The sequence below is a fragment of the Narcine bancroftii genome, chromosome 5 (genome assembly GCF_036971445.1).
Source record: "Narcine bancroftii isolate sNarBan1 chromosome 5, sNarBan1.hap1, whole genome shotgun sequence".
Taxonomy (NCBI): domain Eukaryota; kingdom Metazoa; phylum Chordata; class Chondrichthyes; order Torpediniformes; family Narcinidae; genus Narcine; species Narcine bancroftii.
The window spans coordinates 62,894,041-62,907,834 of NC_091473.1; the positions used below are offsets into that span (position 1 = coordinate 62,894,041).

Consider the following 13,794-nt stretch of genomic DNA (forward strand, 5'->3'; position numbering starts at 1 on the left):
ATTCAGTCTACCAGCAGCGTCCTCAGAAAAAAACTCCAGTAAGTTTGTAAAATACGATTTTCCTTTCATATACTGATGATGGCTTTCTCTAATCTCATTGATATTTTCTATATGTCCTACTGATAATGAAGTTTCATCTTGAAACTACAAGCATTCTTTTTCTCCCCTAATGCTGCTCGATCTGCTGAGTTCCTCCGGCAGATTGTGCTTAGGATGGGAACTGCTCTACCCAAGATCACAAAAAACTGTAGAGAGCTGTGAACACAGCTCAAGCCATGTGTAAACCAACCTCCCTCCAATGATTCTGTCCTGGGAAAGCTGCCCACATATTAAAGGACACATCCTACCTTGGTCACACTCTCCTCTCTCCATTCACTTTGAGCAGAAGGTACACTTGTTTGAAAACAGGCACCTCCAGATTCAAATATAGTGTTTTTCCTTCTGTAGAAAGGACTTCCTATTGGAATAAGATTATGCCTTTCACTGTTTAACTGTACTTTTCTCTTTAACTCTATACTCTGCACTTTTGTTTTATTGTCACACTATCCTTTTATTCTCGCACCACCTCCTGTACTATGTAGAGGTTGTCTTGCCTGATAGCACACAAAACAAAGCTTTTCACTATCTCAATATATGTGACAATGAACAATTCAATAAACAAGCCTCTACTGCTGTGGCTGAGAATAACTTGTTACGTACAGTGATTTGCGCAAAGAGATGCTGTAAGTACGTTTCCATAATTTGGTTTTTTGGCGGTTCCGGACTCCATCCTCGAGATCCATCATTTGCTCCAAAAGGGTCTGGTCATCAGCATTGAGAGGTGCCACCGAGATATCACGTACGGCACGGAATTCACCACAGTTGTTCAGGTGCTCATTCTCCAGACGAAAGAAATTCCACACAAACCGGCTGTAAGGAACACAACTCAAATTAAAATGGCGTGTTGCAATGAATGTTGCTGAACAAAAAAGTCTGCAAATGCTGGGATGGAGTTGAATCCACAAATGTGCTGAAGGTACTCAATAGGTCTTCCTATTTTTGCTTAAATCTGGTGAAGGGTCCATGCCCTAAACATTGGTTACCCTTCACTCCTAGGGATACTGAGTTTTTCCAGCATGGTTATGTATTACACATGTGGTAATGCTGAGAAAATTGTGTTTTATTCAGATGTTCATCCCTCCTCTTAACTAATTGGATAAATGTTTCAGTTGTAAATACCAATCTTATTTATCAGCGCATTGTATTGATATTTCCATAATGAGATGTCCAGCCATTCTAAATATACTAACACATGATATATTCATGGACTATATCATTTTAATGGACCCGAGACATTTTTAATAACAAATGTTAATACATAGTGCACTATAAAGATCTTTTTTGCTCATTAGGAATGTCGGTTATGGTAGACCAAGTTTACTGTTATTTATTGAAGATAAGTAATAGGAGCAGGATAGGCCCATTTGGCCCATCGAGCCAACTCAGCACTTAATAAGATGGTGGTTGATCAGATAATAGCCTCATCTCCAGCTACCTGCCTTTTCCCCTGTATCTCTTAATTCTCCTACAATTCAAAAATCTATCCAATCTTGTCTTAAATATGTTGACTGAAGTAGTCACCACAAAGGGCAGAGAACTCCATAGATTCACTGTGCTCTGGGAAAAGCAGTTCTTCCTCATCTCTGCCCTAAATCGACTATCCTGAATTTTGAGGCTATGGCCCCTAGTTCTCATCTCACCTACCAGTGGAAAAAACATACATATCTCTATCTTATCTTTTCCTTTCATAATTTTATATGTTTCTATAAAGATCCTCTCTCATTCTTCTGGCCGCTCAATTTGTATACACTTTCCTGATGTTGGCGAGATTATAATACTGTACCAGCTCTCCTTGGTACAGTGTGCACAAGTAATCTTGTCCCTTCAGTTTTCACACAAATTTCCAATGACTTGATCAAAGAAGCTTCCAAATGTGCCTTGGCTGCACACCCCAAGTTTCAGCTAAAGTAGTCTTAATGACGGTGATTCTCTTCTCCAATCCTGAGACATTTGATCTTGGCTACATGTTGTTAAATTACAACTGAATAAATGATTGGATTCGCTACCAGACTTCTGGATCATTGATTTGAAGACGAGTTTGAATCTCTCCATGACTGCCATGGAATGCTAATTCAAGAAGTATAGCTGGAATTTTTAAAAAAATTGTAGGAAGAACTTGACTGTCATAAAATTATCCTGGTCTACTAATATCCTTTTAGGGAGGAAATTTGTTAGTCTGTCTGGTCTGGCCTCTGTACATTTCTGATCCCATGAATCTGGTTAGCCCCTGATCATCTCCTCAGTTTCAAGACATCAATGATGACAGATGATGGCATAGCCAGAGGAGTTCATGAATCAATAAGTGAGATCAAACCAGTTCCTATAATACTGCTAAGCATTGGTTGTGAGGGGTTAATATTCTTGCCTATCTTGTGGGAAACCAGAGTTCAGTTCCTAGCAATACAAAATACACTGTGCTGAGAGTCTCATCATATGGCCTAAACCTGCTTTTGAGGATGGTTTACAACTCCAAGGAGCATTCTCCTTCACAGTAGCTCAGCCTGTAGAGTCATGGCTTCACAGCCCCAGAGATGTAGGTTGGATCCTAACCTCTGGCATGGTTTATGTGAAACTTGCAAATTCTTCCACCTACAAAGTTTCCAACACAGCAAGAACTATTTCCAATATCTCAGATTCACTCTTGTCACTTATTTGCCCTCTGTCTGCTCCAAAATCTTCTGCCCACTCTCTTGTGCATGGAAAAATGTACCCCCAAAACCACTAATCCCCAATGTTTGACAAGATTTCTAACCCCTGATGCATTTTAAAGGTTTTCCACTACATATGTTTTACCTCCACATTATGGAAGGCTTATATTTGAAAAAACTGTACTGTGATTTTCTGTAACACTAAAACCCATTAAATCTAATTTTATAAATGGAGATAGGTTCCTAAACATTGTGGCTTTGATCTTACAAACTTTAGAGAGCCAAACATTTTGCATTATTTCTTACATTAGAATATGGTTTCAATACTTAATAGCTAAAGTATTGCTAATGCAGTTCAACTGGTTGGAAGATAGAAATGTATCATTGTGTTCCCCTGGAGAAGATCACCTATAACCTCAGAAACAGGGATGATGTATTTTCAAGAATATCAAATCATACATAAGGTAGTTTGGGACAAATCTTTAACGATTCCCCCATCCTGTCTCTTCCCCTTGATGTTTGCAGTGTCGAGGACCCGAGATAAGGCAGGTTATTTGTCCCTTGATGGGAATGGGGTTTATCCGAGGTGAAGCCAATCTTTTATTTTTTCTTGTTCTTTCTCTTTTCTTCCTTTCTTCTTGTTATGGGGGGAGGGTTCCTCTTAATTTGTTGTTTTTTCCCTCTATTATCTCTCTATGATCTTTTTTTCCCTTTGACTCAACATGGACATTGAATTTACATTTTTGTAGTATTATTGTAATTTTTCTTTCTTTATAATAATTGAATCACGTATTGATTATTTTCTTTTTTTCTCACTTTCTTTAATATCAACATGCAGATCGATATTTGTATTATTTTGTTAATATTATGGATATTGCCTCCTTCACCTGGTAATGCTGAAGATAGTAAAGGCGGAAGGGGAAAGAAAGTTTTTTAAGGATCCAAGAGAGGCACCCTGCAACCTTTTCAAATTAAATGTAAATGTAAATAAGGTGAAAAAGGGAATCAGGGGAAAGATGGACTATAAATATTGTAATTATGAGGAATACGAGGGGGATATGTGTATTTTTTCCATAATGTTAGTGTTTAAAGATTAATGTATATTAGAAGTAAGAATGTATACGAGGAGCTCAAGGAAATAGAGTGTGATAGATGGGTGCATTAGGCACGTCGCAAAATGGTGGGAGATTAGCACCAATAGCTTGGTCATTGAAGACCCGGGGGGGGGGGGAATAAAGATAAATTGGGAGAGGGAAAAGAGGAAGGGGGGAATATATGGGTTGTTTTTCATTATGTTATTAAGGTAATTTAATTGATGGTACCTTCAGTTGTACGAGAGGAGGGAGGTTGTTGGGGGGATAAATAGATAAATATAGACTCTGTGTAATACATGAATATTAAAAAAGATTATAATGTTTGTTCAAGTATATGAAAATTAAAATAAAACATTCAAAAAATTATTAATATTGATTTTTTTTGTTTATTCTTCATTTTGACTGCATATTGATTGAAAATTCTCAAAATAAAATATTAAAAAAAAAGTATTGCTAATGCTCATTCACAGAACTATAGAGCATTACAGCATAGAAACAGGCCTCTTTGGCCCTTCTAGTCTGCAATGAATCATTTTTCTCGTCCCTCTGTCCTGCACCTCGTCCATAGCCTTCCATACCTCTCCCATCCATGTACCTGTCCAAATTCTTCTAAATGTTAAAATTGAGCCTGCTTTCACCACTTCAGCTGGCAGCTCGTTCCACACTCCCACCACTCTCTGTGTAAAGAAGTTTCCTGTCATGTTCCCATTAAACTTTTCCCCTTTCACCCTTAACCCTTGTCCTCTGGTTTGTATCTCACCTACCCTCAGTGGAAAAAGCCACTCTTTACTCTTTCCATCCCCCTCATAATTTTAAATACTTTTACTGGGCTGTTTTTAAAAAATGACTGAATCTCTGAAATAAACATTTATCCAAAATGGGCCTGGTCCCGACCATTTTGGATAATCGGAGTTGTACAGTACATCTAATCTCTCAGAATACCTTTCAATAATTGACCTATACTGACGTCAGGCTAACCAGCCTATAATTTCCAGGGTTACTTTTGGAGCCTTTTTAAAACAACGGAACGTGAGCTACGTGTTTTGTAATTTCGGGTCCGTCGCTGAAGGAGGAGGTGCGAGGGATTTGGGAGGTGAGTGCAGTTTAAGAGGGAGCAGAGGTCAAGTTAAGGGTTAAGCAGAACAGTAATTGGTGGAAGGACTAATTAAGGGGCAGTGACAAATAAAAATAAAGCTAGCTCAAACGGATTAGCCATTGCCTTTGGCTCACAAGGCTTCAGCGAGCAGAGGCTGAGGATGAGCGTGATTCCAGTGAGGTAAGGCCAGATAAGATATTTGTGTTTTAATTAGGAAGAGTTAATAGAGACAGTTAGGGCAGTGGAATGCTCCAATTACATGATGTGGGAAATCTGGGACAGCACAATTGCCTCTGATGACTACATCTGAGAGGTGCATCCAGCTGCAGCTCCTGGCAGACAGAGTTAGGGAATTGGAGTTAGAGTACAAAAAGGACAAGCTGCACTTGAACTGGAAAGGGACCAATATCCTGATGGCCAGGTTTGCTGGAGCTGTTGAGGAGGGTTTACACTGGTTTGGCAGGGAGGTAGGAACCTGAATGTGAGAGCAGGGAATAGGGACGAAGGTCAAAGGCATGATGCTATGTGTACTAAGTTGATGAGGAAGGACAAGCAGGGGACAAAACATAAATGTAGCCAGTTAGAGGGGTTAAAATGTGTCTATTTCAATGCTAGGAGTATTAGGAATAAAGGGGATGAACAGAGCATGGATCAGTGCGTGGAACTACAATTCTGTGGCTATTATTGAAACTCGGCTGGAGGAAGGGCAGGATTGGCTAATGCAGGAATGGGATTTAGGGGTTTAAAAGGAATAGGAAGAGAGGTAAGAGAGAGGGAGGAGGGGGTGAGGGGAATTATTGGATAGGGATAGCATCACGGCTTTAGAAAGAGAGGAGGCTGAAGAGGAAGTGTTCACTGAGTCAGTGTGCATGGACGTCAGAAATAAGAAGGGAGTTATCACTGTGCTGGGAATAGTCTATAGGCCCCCAAATAGCCCTCGGGACACCGAGGAGCAAATAAGCAGGCAGATTTTGGATTGGTGCAGGAAATACAGGGTTGCAGTTATGGGAGATTTCAACTTCCCTAATATTGACTGGCACCTCCTGACTGCAAGAGAGATAGATGGGGGTGAATTTGTCAGGTGTGTCCAAGAAGCATTCCTGACACAGTATGTGGACCAGACAACGAGTGGAGAGGCTGTACTGGATCTAATTCTGGGTAATGAACCTGGTCAGGTGGAGGACCTCTCGGTGGGTGACCTTTTTGGTGAGAGTGACCACAACTTCCTGAGCTTTAGCCTAGTTATGGATAAGGATAAAAGCAGACAAAATGGGGAAGGGCTAATCACGATGGGATGAGGCAGGAACTATGAGAGTAAACTGGAAACAGATCTTCAAGGGAGAAAGCACAGAAGTAATGTGAAAGATGTTTAGGGACTACTTGTGCTGGGTTCAGGATAGGTTTGTCCCACTGGGACAAGGAAGATGGTTGGGAAAAAGGAACCATGTTTGACAAAACAGGTGAGGCAGCTAGTCAAGAGAAAGAAGGAAGCATATATTAGATATAGGAACCAGGAAACAGGAAAGGCTCATGAGAAGTATATGGTAGCTAGGAAGGAGCTTAAGAAAGGACAGGAGAGGTCAAAAGAAGGCATGAAAAGGCCTTGGCAAATAGAATTATTATGCATATACGAAGAACAGAAGGATAATGAGAATGAAGGTGTGACCTCTAAAGGATAAAGGAGGCAACATGTGCCTGGAGGTGGAGGAGGTTGGGGAGGTCCTAAATAAATACTTTGCTTCAGAATTCACAAGGGAAAAGGACCTTAATCAGGATGAGGATGGAATGGAACATGCTTGTGTGCTGGACGGTGTTGTGATTAAGGAAGAGTAAATATTGGATCTTCTTAAAAACATCATGATTGATAAGTTTCCGGGGCTGGATGTGATATACCCCAGGTTGCTGTAGGAAGTAAGGGAAGAGATCACTGGGGCAGTGGCCACAGGGGAGGTGCCAGAGGATTGGAGAATGGCAAATATGATCTCTTTGTTTAAAAAGGGTAATAGGGAGAATCCTGGGAATTATAGATCTGTGAGTCTTACATCAATGGTGTGCAAACTATTGGAGAGGATTTTTAAGGATAGGATCTATGAGCATTTGGAGACATACAGTCTATTCAAGGATAGCCAGCATGGCTTTGTGAAGGGAAGGTCGTGCCTAACCAGCCCAATTGAGTTTTTTGAGAAGGTAACAAAAGAAATTGATGAGGATAGAGCAGTAGATGTGGTCTACATGGATTTTAGTAAGGCATTTGGCAAGGTCCCACATGAAAGACTTCGTTCAGAAAGTCTTGAGGCATGGGATCTATGGAACCTTGGCTCTGTGGATAAAAAATTGGCTTGCAGGTAGAAAGCAGAGAGTAGAGAGGAAGGAAAGTATTCTTCCTGGAGGTCAGTGACTAGTGGAGTACCGCAAAGATCTGTTCTGAGGCCCCTGATCTTTGAGATTTTTATAAATGACCTGGATGAAGAGGTGAAAGGATGGGTCAGTAAATTTATGGATGATTTGAAGGAGTTGTGGATGAAGCTGAAGGTTGTTGTAGGTTACAAAAGTGGCAGATGGGAGTTCAATCCAGATAAGTGTGAGGTGATGCATTTTGGAAGGACAAACCAGAAGGCTGAGTACAGGGTTAATGGTCGGCTACTTAAGAGTGTGGATAAACAGAAGGACCTTGGGGTTCAAATCCATACATCCCTCAAGGTTGCCGCACAGGTTGATAGTTAAGAAGGCCTATGGGATGCTGGGCTTCATTAATAGGATGATTCAGTTCAAAAGTAGGGAGGTCATGTTGCAACTCTACAAATCTCTTCTGAGACCACACTTAAGAGTATTTGTTCATTTCTGGTCATCTCATTGTAGGAAGGATGTGAAAGCTATGGAGAGGGTAAAGAGAAGATTTACTAAGATGTTAACTGGATTGAAAAATAAGTCTTTTGAGGCAAGGTTAGGAGGGCTGAACTTTTTCTTTGGAGCATAGAAGGATGAAAAGAGTCAATAGAGGTGTACAAGATTATAAGAGGCATAGATAGGGTGGACTGCCAGTGCCTGTTTCTCATGTCAGGAATAGCAAACACTAGAGGACTTGAGTACAAAGTGAAGGGAGGGAAGTTTAGGGGAGACATCAGGAGTAAACTTTTTATGCAGAGATTTGTAGGTGCCTGGAATGCCTTGCCAGGGATGGTGGTGGAAGCTGAAACATTGGGGGCATTTAAGAGACTCCTAGACAGGCACATGGGTGGAAGCAAAATAAAGGGTTATGGGGTAGGGAGGGTTAAGTTTGTTTTAAGGAATATATTGGTCAGCACAATATAGAGGGCCAAAGGGCCTGAACTGTGCTGTAATGATCTCTGTTCTACCCTCCAATTCTCCAGCACCACACCGGTGGCTAAGAACATTTTAAATATTCTGCCAGAGCCCCTGCAATTTCTACACTAGCCTCCCTCAAGGTCCAAGGGAATATCTTGTCAGATCCTGAGGATTTAGCCACACTTATTTGCTTTAAGGTAGCAAGCACCTCCTCCTCTTTAATCTGTGTAAGTTCCATGACCTCTCTGCTTGTTTTCCTTACTTCCCACGACTCTGTTCCAGTCTCCTGAGTAAATACTGATGAAGAAAAACATTTAAGATCTCCCCCATCTCTTTTGGCTTGATATAAAGCTGACCACTCTGATCTTCAAGGGGACCAATTTTGTCCCTTACTATCATGTAGAAACCCTTAGGATTTTCCTTCACATTGTCTGCCAAAGCAACCTCATGTCTTTTTAGCCTCCTGATTTCTTTCTTGAGGTTTTTCTTGCATTTTTTAAATACCCCTCAAGTATCTCATATGCTCCATGTTGCCTATATCTGCTATACAGCTCTCTCTTCCGAACCAGATCCCCAACATCCCTTAAAAAACTAGGTTTCCTATGCCTGCTAACTTTGCCTTTAATCCTGATAGGAACATACAAAATTTCACCTTTGAAGGTCCTCTACTTACCTCACACATTCGAGATCCTTACTTATTCCCTCTAAATTGTCCTTTCTGAAACTTAGAATCTCAAGCCAAGGCCCAGACCGATCCTTCTCCATAATTAACTTGAAACTAATGGCATTATGATCACTAGATCCAAAATGTTCCCCAACACAAACTTCATGGATGATTGTTTTGTGTTTTGATCTCAATGTGCTCTTTTATGTTTCACCTTAATACCTCTCCATACCTCTGCTTTTAATGAGTTACTCTGAACTGCAGCATCTATTATTTTGCCAAAATTGTCAACCAGATGAAAAACCTGTACACTGATGTTGTGACATCAGTAGCTTTTAGGCAAGCAAATCTTGGACCTATATGAAGCTGCAGAAAGAAATCATGGGGTTAGGACTGTAACAAATGCCAGGGCATTTGTGACTTTGGTCCTTTGTTGGGGCCCAGAGTCAGTGGCTGGGAATTCCCAGCATTAAATTAGGAATTCATTTTTCTGATCTTGTGCCAGTCAGACTTGCAAGTTAAGGTAAGTTAAACAATTTGTAGTTTGTTTTTTGGTGTTTTAATTAGTCCTTGATCTATTAACATGCTTTAATTTAATTTAATTTTAAAATTGAATTTAATACAGCAGGGTAACTGGCTATTTTGGCCCACGAGCCTGTGCCACCAAAATGCACCAATTAACCCGCAAACCCTATATATTTTTGGAGAATGAGGGGAAACCACAGTATCTGGAGCTAACCCAAGCAGGTCATGGGGAGAACGTACAAACTCCTTACAGATAGCGTTGGATTTTAACCCAGGTCACTGGCGCTGTAGCATTGTGGTGCTAACCGCTATGCTACTGTGCCAGTTAGTTTTGTTTATTTTAATTATTGAATGAATTTTGAGGTAGTGTATCCCTGTATTTTTATGTAAATATAATTTCCTTGAGAGCAAATTTTTATTCTTTATTTCAGATTTTTTGGTGAATCCTCTAAGGGTGAGTTTCCGTTAGCTGGAACTGCCATAATGTGGGGCTACCGTCAATCACAAATTAATACATATGTGATGAGTTGTAGCTGCCTTAACCAGATTTTCTCAGATCCTCATTCCCCTGATGCTTCTAATTTTTCCCACATTTGTAGATTCATTCTGTAGTACTCTCCACAACTACAATCTTCATCAATTAACTTTCCTCTTCTCTAATCTCACTAATGACATTCAACATTGGTTTTTCATGGATGTCTTGAGATTTAAAAATTCTATCCAGGAAGCACAAGGTTTATGGTCAGGGGAGAACATCAGAGATAATTTTATTTTATGCAGAGAGTGGTGGTGCCTAGAATGCATTACTGGGGTGAGGGAGTGGTGGTGGCGGTCTGGTACAATATGGAGGCTGGTACAATAGGGTCACTTAAAAAACTCTTAAGTAGGCACGTGGAAAATAAAGGTTTAAGAATTGTGAGATTGGGAAGGGTAAGATTGAGGTGGAGTAGATTATATATGTCGGTATAACAACTGTGCTGTACTGTATACGAACATTACTCCAGAATAGTTAGAAATTGTACACTCTATTCCATCATTAATGTCTTTCACAGTTGACATTCTTTCAGCAGATGAAGTATCGTTACATTTCATTGCAATAACAACCAATCCTCAGGACTTTTGTTCCAGAATATTTTATACATCTTAGCACAGCTATAAATAATGTTACCGGAAAACCTCCAGTGGGGCCAGCACTGTGGAAATTATGTCGCCAGCTGAAGCAAAGGCATTCATTGAAGTGACTGAAATCTGCACAGTCCAGGCAAATCGCAGAATGATGTCCTCCACTATGGCACAGTAGTAATAGATCTGTAAATAAAACCAAAACACGCTCAATATATTTGCATGATACAAGCACATGACTGCATGTCTGAATAAAAATTCCTCCTTTCTCTTTGTTCCATTCTCTTGGTTGTCTGATAGCAGAAGACCAAATCCCAGTCTTTTGAAATTACTTCTTAAATAAATGATACCTTTGACATATGAAAAAATCTCAAATGCATCAGTGAAGAAAATATAACAAAGCACCAGTCAGAAAAGATGGAATAGAAAGTTTATTCTCAGAGATAGGTTTGAGCGGACCCCTTGGGAGATTGAGTGGGGGAATGAGAGTAAGCTACTTTCATATTCTGAACATCAGAGGCAAGGGTAAAACATGTGTTATCAGAAAGAAAGTCTTTTAACAGGAAAAAGTAAAAGGATTAGGAAATGGATGCCAACCTCTGACCATGTTTATCAGCAGAGGGCCTTAGCTTTACTTGTCCCCACACCACTTACACCTCCATCTTAAATCATGAATAAACCATGATGCAGAACTCTTTTCTACCATCTCCAAGTTCATGCTCATTTTTTTTGCCCTTAAGTCTTCAAACTTGACTCCAGAATTCCCCATCCACCTGGAGCATCTCAGGTCAAAGTGGTGGATGGCATTTGAGGGTCACAGTCGTCAAAAGGAAGGGAGTGGGTGACGGTGAAAGGACGGCCTCAAGAAAGAATAAGCAAATGGAAACAATGCATCTGTTCAGTAATGACCCAGTTTTAGAAATAGGCTATGCAGGCTGGGAGACCATGAAGTCAGATGCTATGGAGGGAACTGAGGACCATAACTGTCTGGGGGATAATAGTATGATATTCAGTGGTGGAGGTCATGGCCCAGAGATGGTTTGTTGTTGGTTTGAAGGTGGGTTTCATGATGATATCAGGGTTGGGTCTTCGTGAATAAACTGCTACAAGATGAGAAGAGGTGGGTTAGAGTCAGTAAGGATGTTAGAAAAAATTGAGATGGTAAACGTTGCAAGAAATTAGCAATAGAAAGGACCAGAGAGGGAAAAGGCAGATGAATAGGGAGAGAGGAAGTTTGTTTGGGGCTTTAAAAAGAGCATGTTAATTTATGTTGTGGTTTTCACAGCTTTAGGCTAATCCAAATGACTGCAGTAAATGAATTAGAGTAGCTGATTAACACAATGCTCTTATAGCACCAGCACAGACCTGTAAAGACAAATGATTTGTTTCTGTGTGGAAAAGCTCTATAGAATTAGCTCAGTTTTCAGATAGATTTTGATACTGTGACTCAGGATGTCTTCACCAGTAAAACAACCTTTCCCATACTTTTAGACTGAAGGGTTTTCACCAGGATAAGAAGCAGAACTGTCTAGGCTTGGGCTTCTAGTTTGGTCACTAATGCAATGAGGTTAATAACTACATACTGTACATCTCATTTGTTACCTCAGAGGACAGCACTTAACTTTTTCTTATTTATTCAGTCACAGGTTGTGGATGTTGCCAGATCATTAAAACTGCTGAGAAGATCAATGGGGTCTCCCTTTCCTCTATTGATGACATTCAATAGAAGTGTTCAAATACAGCTGAAAGAATTTTTGTGGACCCCTACCACCTATCACACAGCATCTTTGATCTACTACAGTCAGGAAGGAAGAACAGGGCATCAAAATCAGGACTTCCAGGGTGGGAAATAGTTTCTTCCACATGCTGTGAGATTGATGAATCCAATCACATAATCTTGGTCTCTTATAAATGAAACAAGTAAATTATCCCGAAATATTTGTATATATTTATTTTATACTATATATTTATGTATATATGCGATTATTATGTGTATGTGTGTGCAGTGTGGTTTGGAGAAATGCTGATTTGTCTGGTTGTATAGGTACAGTCAGTTGATCATAAACCTGAACTTGAAATGTCTGCATTTATCCTTTAATCACATGCAAGCACACTGAATAGAGATGGAATATTTGCCTTCCTGAAGTAATGTGAACCAGATAGCTTTTAAAACAATCTGGTCGTTTAATTCAAATTGCTAATTATATTTCCAGATTTAGTTGCTTGAATTTAAATTCCCCAGCTGCCAGGGTGGGATTCAAACTCATCTCTAGATCAGTGGCTCAAAACTCTGGCTGCTCAACATGACCATTGCTCCAGTGGTCTATGACATGAGCTACATCCATCACTTTCCCTCTTTGTGTTGGTGTCATGGCTGGTACCTTTTCTGTGTTAGACGTGGAAGCACACAACAGCTTGTGGGAACCATCATGATGTGGATTCCCTTTAGTGAAAGTGGTAAGGAGGGTTGAACAGCATCTCAGACTGTCACCAGCTTTAAATTAATAGCATAATTGTTGAAAAGGAGAATTATGGGAAGTCACTCAATTAAAACATGTCTGGTAATTGCCTGAAGTCATCAATTTTGGCGGACTTCCCCCTCCACCCCCCCCCCCCCCGCCCTTCTCCTTCAAAGCATCAATTCTTATTACAATATAACTACACAGGAAAATGCTTGTACATCCTGCCATCTGTTAGACAAATAAATGAGGAGGACAATCACATACTTTCTGGGGATAGACAATCTCCTCACGTAAGAAGGTGTTCTCTCCAGCATTTTTGTCAAAGAGACCCCAGTCCATCTTCAGGTCCCAGGTGAGGGTGTAACAGGAACTGATCAATAAGAAGGTGATCCACAGATAGAAAAACACTACTGCATCTTTATAGTTCTGTTCTGAAAAACAGAGACAAGTAACAGCATCAGTTTCTGCCACATGAGTAAGTGGGAGCAGGCCTTTTTCTGTCACTCATACGGACCTTGGTAGGAACAATCTGTGGTTGTTGGTTATTTTCCTCATAATTTATATCATCGGGGAATGAACCACGATATACCTGTACCTGTTGTTGATGTTAGCCTCTTCCAGGCCAATCACAAAAGTGTTTTGCTATATTTAGTGTTACGAGCCCAGAGGACCCCAAATCCCAGCAGCAATAGATATTCACCAAGACAAATGGTTACTTCAACAAAAGTTGATTTTAATTATCTTTAAACATGAAAACAAAATCACACTTTAACTTATC

At 40.2% G+C, this 13,794-nt stretch overlaps 1 protein-coding gene across 10 annotated transcripts in view; it reads right to left on the reverse strand.

Moving 5' to 3' along the window:
• LOC138763443 (xenotropic and polytropic retrovirus receptor 1 homolog) overlaps positions 1–13,794 on the reverse strand; it is a 379,170-nt gene that overhangs the window by 20,501 nt on the left and 344,875 nt on the right. For all 10 annotated transcript variants that reach the window (XM_069937590.1, XM_069937587.1, XM_069937588.1 and 7 more), the window contains 3 exons: positions 13,281–13,447; positions 10,601–10,740; positions 700–909 (listed from right to left, as the gene is read on the reverse strand). In XM_069937590.1, coding sequence (XP_069793691.1) covers positions 700–909; positions 10,601–10,740; positions 13,281–13,447 — 517 coding nt within the window. The remainder of the gene's footprint in view (positions 1–699; positions 910–10,600; positions 10,741–13,280; positions 13,448–13,794) is intronic.